A 15,781-nucleotide genomic window follows, 5' to 3' on the forward strand; every position below is an offset into this window, starting at 1 on the left:
CTTTGTTAGTCCGTAGCATTCTTCATTGTTTCTGAGCTAAGAAAATCATTCAGAATTTGTTTGAAGCTTTGATGGCATGTTGAAAAAGTGAATTGTCAACAACCAGCTTAATTTCATTTCATTGATGAGATGCCTTTGTATATAGATTACAAGACTTGATGATTAAGAAATTTAAAATCAACTAAGAAGCATGCATAATAAAGAAATTTAGAGTACTAACTAGGAAAAATGAATAATAAATTCACTTTTTTTTCCAAACAAGAATAAGTTACTAATTAGGAATATGAATAATAGCATAGAAAACATGGTAACATAATATTGTCCTGATCGATGTTATTTGAACAAGAATGATGATCATTTGTGCATATTCCTAAGCATAGCGAATATAGGCATGATTTTCATGGACGATGGTATCATCACACAACAGCATTTGCGTGTCAAGTTCATGCTGTATCGCTCCCGTTTGTGAGAGAGATGTCATTTGTCAGAGTAGTTATTCAATACTCCCGGAGTATATGAACAATATACTTCCTTCTCTTACAATCTTACAAAACATACGGGTTCCACACGTGTCTCTAGTATAGGCCCCACATGTTATGTGTGAAGAGGGAGTTTACTATTCATATACTCCAGGAGTATTGAATAATTTTTGCATTTGTCATATAGTATTATGAGAGAAATCTGTAGATTTAATTGGATTCAAACTCAAAAAAAGGTTGCAACGGTGAGAAAGAAATCATTTGTCATGTAGTAACATGAGAGACATCCATAGATTCAGGCTGGGTTTTTCCTGTTGTCTGAATGGGTTAAACGGGCTAAAAATAAAAATATGAATTTTGAGAGAAGTCATTTTGCTCACATACATCAATTAAAAGTCAATTTGGCGGAAAGAACTTAGAAAAAGGGCGCCGCTATTCGCAGCCCTCTATTTACTCCCGTAGCCCACTAAATTTCGGTAAATGATTGTTGAAAATCATAAATAACATTTCGGTAAATTGCTGTTGAAAACAAGATTATATTTCGGTAACTACATGTCGAAAATATGTTCAACTTTCGGTAAACAACTGCCGAACATGCATTTTCGGTAAACATCTGTTGAAAAAAATATTATATTTCGATAATTGGACGCTGAAAATATATCTCAATTTCGGTAACTAACTGTCGAGTATAATTGAAAATTTTTAACGGGTTATGGGAGTAAATAGAGGGCTGCGAATAGCAGCGCCCTAGAAAAAAAGGATGCAACTTTAGACAAACAGCCATAAACATGAGGTTTAATTGCAAAAACACCTCCTAAACTATCACTTTTTGGCAACTTCACTCCCTTAAGTTTAAATTCGAGCAACTTCACTCCCTTAACTACCAAATTTGAACAACTTCACCCTCTCCCCCATTTTCCGTCCAATATTGTTATGACTTTGGATGAAAAATTTCAAAATTGGATGAAAAAGTAAATCAATGTACAAAAATGCCCTTACACCCTTTTTAAAAACTATCTCCTCTACACCTCTACACCAGATTCACCATTCCTAACAACCCATTAAAACAACTAACGACAAAAGCTTGGTTTCACTGATCTGCAGAATCTGCAGAAAATTTGTGCTACCCGATCGTTCGCCCAAACGTTCGACCAGTTGTCCGGCCTCTCAACCGGTCTTGTCCGGTTGTCATGTCCTTCTGTCCGGCCTGTCAACATTTTTTTAAAAAAAAAAAGGGGTACGTACGTAATTTTGTTGCTCTCCGTCCATTTTTTTTTTAACGGAGAATGGGGGAGGGGGTGTAGTTGCTCAATTTTGGTAGTTAAGTGGGTGAAGTTGGGGAGTTTTAAATTTAAGAGAGTAAAGTTGCCAAAAAATGATAGTTTAGAGGGTGTTTTTGCAATTAAGCCTAAACATGAAGTTTGGTAAAGCATCCAAGGCTTGTGTTTCGCAGTGTCATTGAAATAGACTTGCTGTCTCACTGGTGGAGGGGAATCGCCGTCTGTCTCCTGAAGATATAACACTTGTTGTATGGTTGCAGCTACCACCACTAAAATTGCTTCGTCAACTCTCTCTCTCTCTCTCACACACGCACACTCAAAGAAGGGAGCAGAAAATCAGAAACAAAAAAAAAAAAAAAAGGAACTGAAGCTCCGAATGTTCTGGTTGTGTTCGTTTTGTCTCATCTTATAAAATAAGAGACTAGAAACCAAGTTGGTGCTGTGCTCCACCATTCTCTGCCGAAAAATCACAACTGCAACTTTACGTAGCAAGTTCTGGGTTTAGTAGCCCAAGTACCTACTGATTTCATGGTAGTAAGAACTACTAAAAGAGAGTGATTATGGACTCACAGCCCAAACGCAAGCCCAGACCACAAACCTCGGGCCACGGGCCCAAACCCAGGCCGCGCTCGCACGCGTGTGGAAGATATGGGTCAAACCCACTTCACCATATATATATATAGGTCCTTCCCCCTCTAATTGGGTTTGGAAACTCCTTGAGTCCAAACCCAATTCACCAGCAGCGAGACTGAAGATTTGTATGCAGTACCAACTACCAACCTACACCAAATATCAAGAAGAGGATGTTTTGCAAGGCTACGAGTGCTTCAGCAAACCTTTCAAACACCAGCTTACCTATCATTTTCTTTTTCGCCCGCACACGTGTGGAAATATCTCTTTTTGCAAATTTGGCATCTGAGTAGCATCCTTCATACATCAAATCCTATTAGAAATGGTGATTTTGTACTTGAAGAATTTATTACAAATATACAATTAACGTAGCAAAACACATTAAATGTAGGAAATACCCCTTTTAACAAAAAAAAATATATTTTGAAAAATTGAAGTTTAAAATCGTTTCTTCAAATTATAAATTGAGATAATAAAGGACACTAGTAGAGCATAAAAAATTTGAGCCAAAGCTGGAGTTAGTATGAAGTACTCGAATCGACAAACTCAAATATAGGCAGAAATTTAAGTAAAATATTTATTAATGACATGGTTGTAAATTGTGAAGAGCAAAATACAGTAAGCCTTAAAAACTTGAGTAAAAATTTGAGTCTCTTTTCATTCGGTGAAAATTTTGAGTAAAACTCAAACAGCTGGTAAGAGTTTGAATCAAAAACCGAGGTGAGTTTACAGGGCTTTTACTCATAATTTGATTATGAGTAAATTGAAAGGGTAAGAGCTGTGATGCTTTTAAGCAGAAGATGAAGCAGAGTTAGAGAGAGATACAGAGAATTCTAATGCCAGATGTGGAAGTTTCATCCTCTCATTCCTCCGTTTTTCATTGTTCTTTTATTGATTGGGTGTTTAGGCCATCTTGCGCACCTTGATAATCCCGGGACTCCGAAGCTAATGATGAGACAAATCTATAGTAGTCCCAAGATTTGGTATGTTTGGCCTTCGAGAGATTCGACATTGCAACCTGTCCGAGTGCAAGCCCTTCGGTTGCTGTCCCATGCCACTCGACCCTCTCTCTTGGGGCTTCCTCCCATTCGTTCCCTTCGCTTCAATTAATCCCAAGAATGACACGCAGGAAAATTTGTTAGAACCCTAATTTAATTCTTTCTGTTTCCCTGATGAAGTATCGGGCCAGCCTTGTTCGCACAGTCTCTAATAAATTTTCTCAATTTCTCTCTTCACTGACCATTACTTTCAAAACCCAAATCGAACAGAGGACTGTTCTATTTGACATTTTCAGTACTTGTTAATGGGATCTCGAAGTCATTTACCAAGTCTTTCGTCGAATTTAAATATGATAGACAAAAAGAGAGTAAGGTCAAAGGAGAGATATATATGGAGTATCAAATAGTTTCATTTTTTTTTTATTTATTTTTAAAGGAGCCATCAGCCATTGAATATGGTGCGTATTTTTCTTGAAACAGGAACCACCGCCATAAAAGAATGTGCAAAAAAAATAAGCAACAATTGACCCCGTGGTTTCTGATCCAAAACACCGCTATTTGGGGTTTCGCATGTGGGTGTGGAGGGAGGGAAGAGGGCTAGAGAACATGGGAATGATTGGATGATGTTCACAGTTTGTTTCCTCGAGACTGATTTTTTAAATTAAAAAACAATTGATTTTGAATTCCCTCGTCTTGGATTTGCTCATCCAGTAAGTGGACTTTTTTTTTTATTGTTTTACAACTAAGAGCATCTACACTGCATGCCAAAAAATGGCAGAATTTCTTGTTGTCCCTCTAAAATGGCAAAAGACATGGCAAATTGGGAGCTACATCGATCCATAAATAAAAAAAATTCTCTCAAAATTGGCAAATGCCAGTTCTTTTGTAATATATAGCAAAATTTGTGTCAAAATTGCCATTTTTGAGAGAGAGAGACCATTTCACTTCAAGAGACCATTTAGTGTTATGGTTAGGCTACACGCCCATTCCAGCTTGTCGGCCCAAGCATTAGCCGTTTAGCCCAATACTCTATCGGGTTTGGCCCACTACATTGTTCATTAAAAAATTGATTTTGGATTCCCTCAACTTGGAGTTGTCAATTAAAAAAAATGGATTTGGCTCCTATTTAATAGGCCCTTTAAGGTATTTGAAGAAGACTGAGTGAAAGTACGAATCTGTACTCCCACGTACAAGTCTTCCATCTTCTTCCTCCTCATATCCTTTCATTAGCCTACAAACAAAAATGGTGAAAAATAGCATTCTGGAGCTGGTTATCACAGTTGTCTTTTGCTTTCTTTTCGTTGAGGGCAATGGGTTTGTGGCTTCTGGGTGGTCAAATGCTCATGCTACTTTTTATGGAGGCAGTGATGCTTCTGGAACAATGGGTACGTAACTTCCCTTTTGTATCCATTTTTTTGTTCTACATCACTTATTAAGTGGACCCAACTAGCCTTCAAACATAGGGCAATACTGCACAATATCCTCTGTCCTATCTCATTGCATTCCCATTCGTTCAATCATTAATAACACTCATGAATCTTCCAAGCTTTGAACTTGAATTGAATGACTATTGTTTGGCTACAGGGGGAGCTTGTGGGTATGGAAACTTGTACGCCACTGGTTATGGGCTAAGGACTGCGGCTTTAAGCACAGCATTGTTCAACAATGGATTAGCTTGTGGACAATGCTACCAGATTAAATGTGACTATAAATCAGACATGGAGTGGTGTATAAAAGGAACTTCGGTCACAATTACCGCGACAAACTTCTGTCCACCAAACTATGCTCAAGCAAACAACGATGGAGGGTGGTGTAACCCACCCCGCCAACATTTTGACATGGCCCAACCTTCCTGGGAAAAGATAGGCATTTATAGGGGCGGGATTGTGCCCGTGTTCTTCCGAAGGTCGATATTTTCCCCTCTCCTCTTTTATCGATCAAGATGATGGAAAAAGACGGCACATAAAGATAACTCTATACAAAATTTCTTGTTGTACTATTTAATTTCTCTTGACCTTTTTTTTTGGTAGGTAATTTTTCTTGACCTTATGGGTTACTGCTATAACATTGGCATCGGTGATGTGATATGCAGGGTACCCTGCAAAAAACATGGTGGGGTTAGATTCACCATTTCCGGTAACAACTACTTTCAGCTTGTGCTGATAACCAATGTGGCTGGGCCCGGATCTATCCAATCTGTGTCGATCAAAGGCTCAAACACTGATTGGATACGAATGTCAAGGAACTGGGGCGTGAATTGGCAGTCAAATAACTATCTCACCGGCCAGCATCTGTCGTTCAGCGTCACCACTACTGATGGAGTGACAAAACTATTTCAAAACATTGCCCCATCTAATTGGGGCTTTGGGCAGACCTTCAGCAGTCTAGTTCAGTTTTCCTAAATACTAAATACGTACGAAATACGGCTTTAAACTTTTGGGCTTTCAATGGAAGCGGCGTGCATATATTGATTTTACGAAAGCAGCCCGCCATTTTTTCCTCATATTACGAAAGAGACCCATGCTTGATCCAAAGATTGTTTGATTATCATGCTGGAGATTTTTGCGTATCGATCAGGGTATAAGAATATGCTACAAATGATGTCGTGGTATTTATTTGCCATTATTTCCGAGTGACTAATATATTTATACTTTCGACACAGTTCACTCTATAATGTTTGTCATTGCTTTTTGAGTTAATAAAGCATTCTTTCTTTGCACTTTGTTCACCCTATAATTGTTGTCATTGTTTCGGAGCTAATAAAACATTCTTTCTTTCCTCTCTGTTGACTTTTGTTATTGTTTTTGAGCTAACAAACTTATTTGGAATGATGGTTCGTGTATACTCAAGAGTATTATTCTTCCTATCATTTAATATCTCCACCTCTTTTTATGTACACTAGCATAGCAAATCAAGACTGTATTTGATTGATGACGAAGTCATTACACCATAATATTGGTTATCACCATCGCTGACTGTGTGTGGGCTACATTTCAGAAAGGCCCTACGGGTGGTCCTTCATTTACTTGTGTGAGTTCGCCGCCAGCTCAATCACTCCCTTTGCCAATAAGAAATCAGTTCTCATCAAGTAGTGTCGCAGATGTTTGTAGGTCAAACTAGTTTCAATTATCTTCAAAAAAAAAAAAAAGAGAGGGAGAGAAAGAGTCAAACCCATACAAGGTTGCAACTTTGGAGATTTGATGCAACAATTCTTGGGCTGCTGATGAGAAGTCCTCTTTTACGGCCCACCCAACACAAGAAACTATTGCAGCCCAAGAAAGATCCAAATAGGCCCACACAGTAACTTTACGGAGGCTCCATATTCCAGTGAGGACTTCAGAAATCCGACCCAAACAACTCTCAGCTAGAGCTGATAGGCGAACCAAATTGTTGTAATTCAAGCTCGTGTTTGCTCGTTAACAGCCCATTTGAATTCAGTTTGTTACATAAACATAGTAAATTGTGAACATATTTTTGAAGCTCATTAGGCTTCCAATCTAAACTCGAACGAACTACTGTCGAGTTGTAATAATGGATCTGTAATAAGCTAGTCCAATACTTTTTTCGACCCCTTCCTAGCCCTTGCTTTGTTCAAATGTCTCAACAAAAAATAATAGTAACAAAAATACCGAGTACAGCTTCCGCAGGACTTTAGAGCATCTCCAATCTACCTCTATTTCTCCAAAATAGAGGATGGATGTGACACATTGAGGGGAGATTTTATAATTTATTCTCTTTTTTCTTCACTTTTTGTAATTTTTGAGAGAATTTTTGAGGGACCCACCGTCCTTTTTAGAGTTTGGTCCTCTAAAAGTAAATTTGGTCCTCTAAAAATGGAGGATCAAAAGTAAATTTGGAGTACAAAATTCCTCCAAAACTCTAAAAAGGACAATGAGTCTCTCAAAGATTCTCCCAAAAAGTACAAAAAGTGAAGAAAAATGGAATAAATTACAAAATCTCCCCTCAATGTGTTACATCCATCCTCTATTTTGGATGGATTAGAAATGCTCTTAGAAAGTCTTGAAAATGTCGGCTGAAATCGGGCAACACTACCCCGGTAGTATTGAATAGCTTGAAAATCTAGTTTGGTTCTACTTATGATATTTAAAAACTCAATTTACTCAAAGATGAACACATAATTGATTCATCTCATAAACAAATCAAATTAGAAGGCACTTTTAATCTCATTAACTTCCTCAAACTAAAGGTTTATACCAAACTCGAGCCATTAACTTTTCGACTAGGCTCGGCTGGGCTGGTTTCAGTTAGGTTGTGTTCCACTAGCTAAAATAAATACTCCATCCGTCCCAATTTAATTGTCCCTCGTTGTATTTTAACCGGCTAAAAAATGAGTTATATCTTTTAATCTGTAACGAACTTCATATATCGAATATGAAACTTATTTGATAGATCTCGATTAGTTCTATAAAATAATATTTTTAAAATCACATAAAATATTATAAATTATAAAATATAATTAATTAAAAAATAACACGAATTACTAAAAAGAACAATTACTATAAATTAGGACAAAGAAAGTACTTATTTTTTAAATAAATACTATATTTGATTTTTAAAATTAAAAATAATATAATATGAAAAATGACGACATGTAAACCGAAAAAAAAGTACTTACAAGTACTTAACAAGTCAGGCTCTCAGCTCAGCTGCCCTCTAGGTCTGAAAGCTGGACTGAATATTTGCACGTACTGCGAACAGCCATAGCCGAAGAAACGTTTGCAATTTTTCTCGTTAACTGTCGGTTTCGATTCGATGTCAGAGCCAAACTTCGAAGCTACCGATATTAATCATCATGGTAGTATTACGCACGACGAATTCAAACGGCCCGAAATCCATTCTCTTTCTTGTTCTTCCGCCGAAGCGGAAGGGTTAGAGAGAGTAGATGAAGCGGATTTGAAGAGACTGCTAATGGCAGATGTGGGGGATCTTCCTCTTGTTCCTCCCTCCGCCGTTGATTCCAACTTCGTCCCCTATTTCGCCCCAGGTTTTGTTTTCTTTCCCTAATCTACATGTCCAATACTTTTTTGATAACTCGTGTCCAGACCAACTTGCATACAACTCGATTAATTTTGAGTGACTGATGCCACCGTCCGCTAGCGGGGCCAGTTTGCTCACAACTTGATTGATTTCTGAGGGACTGATCCCACTTAGGGCTGCAATTGAACAGAGAGGCTCGGTTCGACTCGTTTAGTTATCGAGACGAGCTCGTGCTCGAGTTTTGAGCTCATTTAGTGAATAAGTCGAGCTTTCCAATACAATGCTTGTCTCGGCTTGAAATAGTAGGCTCGATTTGTTTAAAAAGGCTCGTTTAGTAAATAAATTGGTCTCTGCTCGTTCACAGTCTAGCTGAGTTCGAGCTCAAGTTTTTTGCTAGTTTAGTAAACAAACCGAGCTTGAACACAATAAAGATCGGCTCAGCTCGTTTGCAGCCCTATTTCCCACTGTTCCTTAGTGTGGCCCAATGAAAGCCGGGCAAAGCTTCGTATTCTCATTCACTCCAATTAATAACAAGAATGAGACCTAGAAATTTGATAGAACTCCAATTTAATCTTGACCTGTTTGAAAGCTGATAAATGATAGTGGAACAAAATGGATTGTTTGGTTTTCAAATTTATCTGTTTACTAATAGGGATTGTTTTAGATCCAAATCTTTCGGTCCTGTCAGTTGAGTGGTATCAAGTTACCAAAGAATCTAACTTTCCATCAAATGGAGGAAGAGACAAATTTTAGCTGGGAATTTTCGAAAAGATTTGATGAAATGTTTGAAAGAGTATCAATTTGATACTGCACCCTATTGCAAAAACCCAGTTTTAACTTTTAACCAACTCTTTCAAACATTAATGGCACTTATCAGATCAAGCTTTTAATTACGTCGTTGAGTCATTGATGAGAAAAGAGAGTATGAACTGGGATGCTGAGTCTTGTCTCTGCTTTCTTATTTCCCCTCCTTTTGTGGTAGCAGTAGTATTGACCAACAAAAAAGTTAACCAATGTTACAATTGTACTCATCTTTTGCCTTTTGAGTGCCATCAGACTTCATCAAACCAGGACATGATCAATATGTTTATCGTCATGCCAATGGGTACGTCTCCAGTGTATCCTTTTAATACATAAATAATCTCTTTCGTTAATCTGACATATATAATCCATTCATAGACATGTTCACGTCAAGTATTTGTAGAGTTTGATAGTCTTAAGAATTTTCTTCAATGTGATGGAAAAGCTTGTGTGTGATCGGCTTGGCACCTACGCACTTGGCGTTCAAGGATGAAGGAGGAGTAAAAGCAGTTGATTTCAATGTAGGGAAATCTGATCGAAGTGGGATGAAGGTGACAGGGAAGCGCAAGAAGGTAATCTTTTGGTTTTCTTGTTTGGAGTTCATGTATTTTAAAAATGTACGTAATAGATTGAATTATGTTGAGAATGTTCCCAGTCTGTGTTTCTACAATTATCGAAAGAACATTTTTAAAAGTTGCGCGATATGTGATGCCTGTCTTCAAAGTACTAAGCGGGTAGTATGGCCTAAATTTTAAAATTTAACGCTCTACACAAGGCTAGAGCTATCCACTGACAGGAAATTTTGGTATTTCTCATCTACATCGATTCTGGAGCTTTTTGCTGAAATATGCACCAGAAAGTGAGAATAGTTTGTGTTGTTTGATAATCCATTCTTTGCCCTCACTAGTTAGTGGTTTATATTGGGATTTCACAAAGTTAATTATGGATTTTTCTCCACAGCAGGCCCACAAGATTCTCATTTCAGGGAATTCGTAGTTCGTGACAAATAAGATTTGTTTAGTTATATGCATAATTTGATTTCAAGTAGAATTGACAAGCAAAACCTATTGAATATGGTTCTTTTTGCGCCCCTGAAGATGCAGATTTTTTCCTTCATACCCTTGTGGAATGTGAGGAAATATACTACTAGTAATCTTTTACAAAAAATACGACCTCAAAACCAGATATCTTGTTGGCCACCCTGCATTTTCACTTTTCAACTTAAATAAAGTGAATCTTAGTTGCACAAAGCGGGAACGAGAGTGGGAGCTGGAGCGCGGGAGCGGGGGTATGCAGAAGACCCTAAGTTGGGAGCACCAAAAGGAGTGTTTGTATATGTATTAAGTATATATGAAGATGAGTAAGAAAAGACGGCCTAATATAGTTTTTTTTTTTATCAAATATATGGACTAAACACATATATAAGTCAAATACAAGACGAGAGTACTAAACCTCTCTTACTTCTTTTCTCTTTTTCTTCTTCCTTGCATGTGTTTGCAAAGAAAAGTCCAAATTTCTTCCTTGAGATTGGCGTGGAAGCTCCCATCCTATTTAGGAGCATGCTCCCGTCTCGGTGGGAGTGAGATGGGAGCGCACTCACTTTGGAAGCTCCCTGAACTAAGAAGTGAATTAACAACAGAAGTAGGCTAAGAAAGGTCTTGTAAATATCTGACATTGAATCAAGACGTTTTTTTTTTCCCTTTTACCGCTTTCCAGGATTGTTGCTAACAGGGCCTAAACTTAATCATAAACAATCAGATTATTTTTCCACTGCATTCCTGGTGGACATTTGGATTAACAAGACGGTTTAGCCTGAGCTGTCCGTTTTAGTAGGTGTTAGGTGACTGCATGTTTTGGCAGTTGTAGGCAACACTTTTAAGGGTTAGTGTGCAGTATACGTAGGGAAATACTTCCAGGGTAGCTTACATCGTTGCTTGTTAGTTTGCTATCAGTTGTAGTAGTATTTCGTGTCATATGAGGAAATTAAGCAGACACTTCATTACATTTTTTCCTTGTGCCCTGGAAAAGTTGTTTTGTATTTTAGCAAAGTGAATTCCTTCTGCAGAACGCGCAGCATTTTGAGTCCAACACTGCTTTGTGTAAAGTGTGCACCAAAGATGATACTTCTTACATTGTCAGGTTCAATTTTGCTTCTCATTTCATTATTTTGTTTAAATTCTTTGATATTGTTTCATTCGTCTTACTGTCAAAGACCAAAAATCTCCTGGCATTTTCTCAGGTGCTGCATAAAAGGCTCTCTACTTGAAGTGAATGATAGGTTAATCAAGCAACCGAGTCTGCTTAATTCAGTGGTATGAATACCATTTACGTTCTAATTTTTTTCTAATGGGGGTATGTGTATGCCAATTGCCATCATATATCCAGGGGTCGAGCTGTATAGGCACCCTCCAGTTTCTGTATAAACCCCTTCCATACCCTGTAGGTATAATATGTATGTCCAACAGAAATTACGTTATTGTCAACAATAACATAATCCCTCGATGGGGTATGGGCAGTAGAAGACTGCAGATAGTCCTAACCGTTGGTAGCAGACGCACACAGTGGCTCGTCTCTAAAAGTTATGCCACCAAAATAGCAGCCTGCCTATATCTCCAAAATCGAGCAACTAACGGACGTTATGCCATTGAACCATGTTCACAAATTAAAGCTGGAAGGCATAAGAGAGGGCAGGCTTAGAGACCCAATATAATTGCTATGCTCATTACCATGCTTCCTTTTAACTTCAAAATCCAGAGCATCAATAATGCACAATATTTACTTACACCCTCTCCAGGATTTCGTAAACTTTTGGAAAGCAAGTTTTCTCATAATTAAACTGTTTACTTCTTAGAAGACGCCGATATTGTTTGCCTTTCACCTAGTTTGGCCCCCTCTTGAGTCAAAATCCTTTTCTGCAGCTGGCGACATCACATTCAAAGATCACTTACTAGTTTCTAGTAGAACTGCCACTATTTCCCCCCGCACTAACAAATCTTACACGCGTCTCCCATTTACTCGTCCATTCGGGGTTGTATTGCAGGCAGATAGAGAAGGATATATTGCAATAATCATGCCAAAACCTGCTGATTGGCTAAAGACCAAGCCTATGTTGCTGGGCATCGACGAGTACAAGAAACTGAGAGAGCTCTCCTAACCAATTTGACTTATTCATTTCATGCAGGTCTTCAAAATAATCGATGGGGCAGTACGGTTGCTTTTGTATACGATTGTTTGAACATCACAATTTTGTCAAATCTCTAATCTATTTCGTGTATTATTTTTGTTTTTTCGCATTATTGATTGTATTTGAAGCTTAGAATTCATTTTCTGGCATTTTCTGAACATACCATGGGACTAATGAAGTGGGTCTCCTTTCCTCCCCTATTTGCTCTCTATGCCATCGATATAATGAAACTCTCACTCGCTTGTGTTTCTCCACTGTTCTAAAAATCGGCGATTAATCGCTTACGCGGCCTATCCGACTAGATCCAACTAATTGCTATGCGCCGATTAATGGCCAATTACTAAGCCTCGAAGGTGGTCAACCGTCCATCTAGCGCCTAACAACTTTTAGAATATTGACTTCTCTACAGCATTTTTAGAAGTAGGTATGCACTCTGTGTGGGATCTATAAAGCCGATCAGATCTGGGATGCTGAACTCGATCGATCGGTCCATTGGAAATTTTAACAGGAAGGCTTTTCACACCGTAATTCGTGAAATCGCTCGGGCCAATCGATCGTAGTTTATTTCATTTGGCTAGAAAGTAATTGTAGAATTTTTCAAGGCATCGAAAAGCCTCCTTGTGCAGTCCTCCATGACATCAATGAGAAAGAATTCAAGTTTTCAGACTCAATTTTCTATACAAGGAAGACAAGAACTACTATATATGAGGAATTTAACCACATTAATACTTACAAAATTGAATCAAATATGAGGAATTACAAAAATTTTGTCAATGATCGCAACCTTAATTTACCCCAAGATATATACAAGCAACAATATTGATTGATTAATTTTTCACCTATGTTCTTGTTGGAGGCCCCTAACTTCTTGCATAACTAGCATTCTTGACCTGTTTATACTAAGGAAACACAAATATATATGCTCCTCAAGATCTTCCAATTGCTCCAAAAAGCTTGTTTGATGGATCTTGAATTCCCTCACAACCTCCATCAACACCTCAGGCTTCCCATTCCTAACACACATATCCGCAATCGCTTTGTTGTGTTCTATCTCATCTTGTAGCCTCCCCACGAGCCGACTCATTGTATCAAAATCGTTGATCAGGATAAAGACACATTTTGCCGTGACTTCAAGTTGTGCGCCAAATCTTTCAGGCAAGCTTGTTTTTTTAAGCCCTTTCGTGATCAACTCGATCCTCTTCTTGGCTAACCCTAACGAACAAGTGAGTGATGGAGCGACAACTATACCAACCACGCTATGAATTGAAATCACTAGCAATGCTATCAAAAGTCCGCTACAAGAAACCATAAGACTAAACCCTAAAATCCTTTTACAATACCTATTGAACTTTTCTCTCCTTCGAATCTTCTTAAACTCCATTGTCAATCTCTCAAGCAAAAACTCAAGGCTCTCATGTATGTCACGGTATTGTGATGAGGAAATTCTGAGCATTGGGTTGTTCAGGCTTGCAAACGAAGAAAGCTCCTTAAAAACATGTGTGGAGTTTGGGAGACTTATTGCCCTTGTGATTATCCGGTAATTAGCGCGTGCCTGGTGCACACTCCCAAGGAGTAATTCACATGTGTTGGATGCTTCATAGCTAGCTTCCAAGTAATCAATGATTAGGTGATGAACGCTGGATCCTTTGGTCACGCCGGCCAGGGTTTCTGCTGGCCGCGGTTCAAATAGGTAATCTGAGAGACGAACACGAAAAGGACGAGAAGATGAAGAAGGCAATCTATCCAGGGATCTTATTTCTCCCATCTGATCTTGAACTTTGTTGAACATGTCTGTGTAGGATTTTGTCCTCAGGGCTTCTATGTACTCTTCATTGACGGTTAACTTGTCAGCCAAGCCATCCACCCGGTTATTTCGACGTCTATCTGAAAAGAGAGAGAGAGAAAAGAGCATCAGAAATCAACAAACAATAGAAAGAACAGGTGGAAGAACCCAATACAGAAACTCATCAAGAAAAAAGAAATCAACAGGAGAGTGAGAGAGAGAGAGAGAGCTGACCGGTTCGAGTGAAGGGCCATTTGAGGCTTTTGAGCTTCAAGCACGCCATTGTTGAAGTAGCCAGATTGCTAATGAAAGCGATTGCTCTTGAGAATTGTTGCTGTTCTTTATATAGGCTGTATGATCTGATGATTAGAATTGATTTCAGAAGTAAAAGAGATCTCAAAGAAGACAGTTGGCAATGGTTAACACCTCTTGGATTGGATAATATTGGCTTCTCTCAAAAGAGACTCCACGATGTAGCGTCCCCCACACGTACGTCCTGTTTTTCTACCAGTCTAATTTATTTCTCCCGCTGAGTTTTCTACTGCCTAATTAATTGCTCTCAAACTTTAGCCCCAAGTTCTACTTCTACGGAAGTCGAGGTCAAATCTTTCGTACCAAAAAAGTGTCTGTCTCTCCCTACTCCCTAGTTATTTCCGTAGAAGTTCAGTTGCAGAATTACACAAGGAACTCTTCCTGAGAAGAATCTTTTGTATAATCTTGCGGTTAACATTATACGAAAATAAAGATACACAAGCAATTTTGAGTACAGGTATTGACCTGAGCAGAGACGGGACAACTATGTGGCTTATGGGGGCCAAGGCCAACACCTTGTTTTGTTTTGTTTTTTTTTCAAATTTTAATTTTAATATTATTTGTTTTTTACTATTTGTTAAGAACACTTAGATATTGTTTTCGTATTGAATATTATTTAGACATTTAAATGAATGTGTTCGCTTTGGGTCTCAAAACCCATTAATCTATTTCTTTGTGCACAGTCTCCCATAAGTTTTTTCTTAAATTATTAATCTCATTTTTCTTTCTATCTCTTTCTACTCAGTACTCAAAAAACCTCCCTCAAAACCTAAATCTAAACCAAACAAACTATTAGATTTCCGAATTTCAAAATCTTGTTGTTGATAGTTCGGCCCCTCGTATTTACAAAATCCCTATTCCGTTGCTGGACTTGAGGTGAAATTCTATAATCACATGAGATGTGTTGCAATTAATAGTCTTGTCCTTTGAGCAATTACTAGCTAGCTTTCCGGGAATTTTTATTGTTCAAAACTTCAAATTCAATGGTTATGGTTATGAGCTGGGCTCTCCAAAAACCAAAATGATCATATTCTTAGGGGGAAAGGGGAAAGGAAGTTTATGCAAGAAAACCATGTAAAAAAGCCAACGCGTTTCTGTTAAATAGGTTTGGGCATTAAGAGAGAGAGAGAGAGAGAGAGAGAGAGAGAGAGAGAGAGAGAGAGAGAGAGAGAGAGAGAGAGGTTTCCTGGCTACTACCTAATTATTTAGTGGATGAGATCGATATATAGATGAAGTGTTGTTAAATTCGTTACTTGGAGTCCACGTCTGGTATATATAGTTTTCAAAGTTCAAATAATACGGGCTTTTTTGGTAAA

General features: G+C 38.2%; 3 protein-coding genes across 5 annotated transcripts; 2 read left to right on the forward strand and 1 right to left on the reverse strand.

Annotated features, from left to right (window-relative positions):
- Window positions 1-4,606: 4,606 nt before the first annotated feature.
- Window positions 4,607-5,789, forward strand: LOC131330197 (expansin-A11). The gene is made up of 3 exons (XM_058363692.1): window positions 4,607-4,772; window positions 4,972-5,293; window positions 5,480-5,789. Exons 1-3 carry the CDS (start codon window positions 4,631-4,633, stop codon window positions 5,787-5,789), a joined length of 774 nt encoding a protein of 257 aa, XP_058219675.1. The 5' UTR covers window positions 4,607-4,630.
- A 2,240-nt stretch (window positions 5,790-8,029) lies between these two features.
- Window positions 8,030-12,570, forward strand: LOC131330200 (uncharacterized). 3 transcript variants are annotated; one of them, XM_058363694.1, is made up of 6 exons: window positions 8,030-8,392; window positions 9,442-9,490; window positions 9,632-9,758; window positions 11,252-11,325; window positions 11,426-11,498; window positions 12,227-12,570. In XM_058363694.1, the coding sequence occupies exons 1-6, from the start codon at window positions 8,161-8,163 to the stop codon at window positions 12,338-12,340; spliced, it is 669 nt and encodes a 222-aa protein (XP_058219677.1). In that variant the 5' UTR covers window positions 8,030-8,160; the 3' UTR covers window positions 12,341-12,570. The 3 variants fall into 3 exon arrangements, with proteins under 3 accessions (XP_058219677.1, XP_058219679.1, XP_058219678.1); XM_058363696.1 differs by having other exon boundaries at window positions 8,184-8,392; window positions 9,442-9,503; XM_058363695.1 differs by lacking the exon at window positions 8,030-8,392 and having other exon boundaries at window positions 8,399-9,503.
- A 473-nt stretch (window positions 12,571-13,043) lies between these two features.
- Window positions 13,044-14,684, reverse strand: LOC131330194 (UPF0496 protein At1g20180-like). The gene is made up of 2 exons (XM_058363689.1): window positions 14,388-14,684; window positions 13,044-14,254 (listed from the first exon to the last, which is right to left on the reverse strand). Exons 1-2 carry the CDS (start codon window positions 14,434-14,436, stop codon window positions 13,206-13,208), a joined length of 1,098 nt encoding a protein of 365 aa, XP_058219672.1. The 5' UTR covers window positions 14,437-14,684; the 3' UTR covers window positions 13,044-13,205.
- Between the last annotated feature and the right edge of the window lie 1,097 nt (window positions 14,685-15,781).

Source organism: Rhododendron vialii, chromosome 6a (assembly GCF_030253575.1).
Source record: "Rhododendron vialii isolate Sample 1 chromosome 6a, ASM3025357v1".
Lineage (NCBI taxonomy): Eukaryota > Viridiplantae > Streptophyta > Magnoliopsida > Ericales > Ericaceae > Rhododendron > Rhododendron vialii.

What these genes read in the sequence shown, in the direction of transcription:
- LOC131330197 (XM_058363692.1), top strand. Translation starts at nt 4,631, where the DNA reads ATGGTGAAAAATAGCATTCTGGAGCTGGTTATCACAGTTGTCTTTTGC. An exon ending in TGATGCTTCTGGAACAATGG is followed by an intron (nt 4,773 to 4,971) that starts GTACGTAACTTC and finishes GTTTGGCTACAG; the next exon opens with GGGGAGCTTGTGGGTATGGA. An exon ending in GTGCCCGTGTTCTTCCGAAG is followed by an intron (nt 5,294 to 5,479) that starts GTCGATATTTTC and finishes TGTGATATGCAG; the next exon opens with GGTACCCTGCAAAAAACATG.
- LOC131330200 (XM_058363694.1), top strand. Translation starts at nt 8,161, where the DNA reads ATGTCAGAGCCAAACTTCGAAGCTACCGATATTAATCATCATGGTAGT. An exon ending in TGACAGGGAAGCGCAAGAAG is followed by an intron (nt 9,759 to 11,251) that starts GTAATCTTTTGG and finishes TTCCTTCTGCAG; the next exon opens with AACGCGCAGCATTTTGAGTC. An exon ending in GATACTTCTTACATTGTCAG is followed by an intron (nt 11,326 to 11,425) that starts GTTCAATTTTGC and finishes GCATTTTCTCAG; the next exon opens with GTGCTGCATAAAAGGCTCTC.
- LOC131330194 (XM_058363689.1), bottom strand. Translation starts at nt 14,436, where the DNA reads ATGGCGTGCTTGAAGCTCAAAAGCCTCAAATGGCCCTTCACTCGAACC. An exon ending in ATGGCCCTTCACTCGAACCG is followed by an intron (nt 14,255 to 14,387) that starts GTCAGCTCTCTC and finishes CTCTCTTTTCAG; the next exon opens with ATAGACGTCGAAATAACCGG.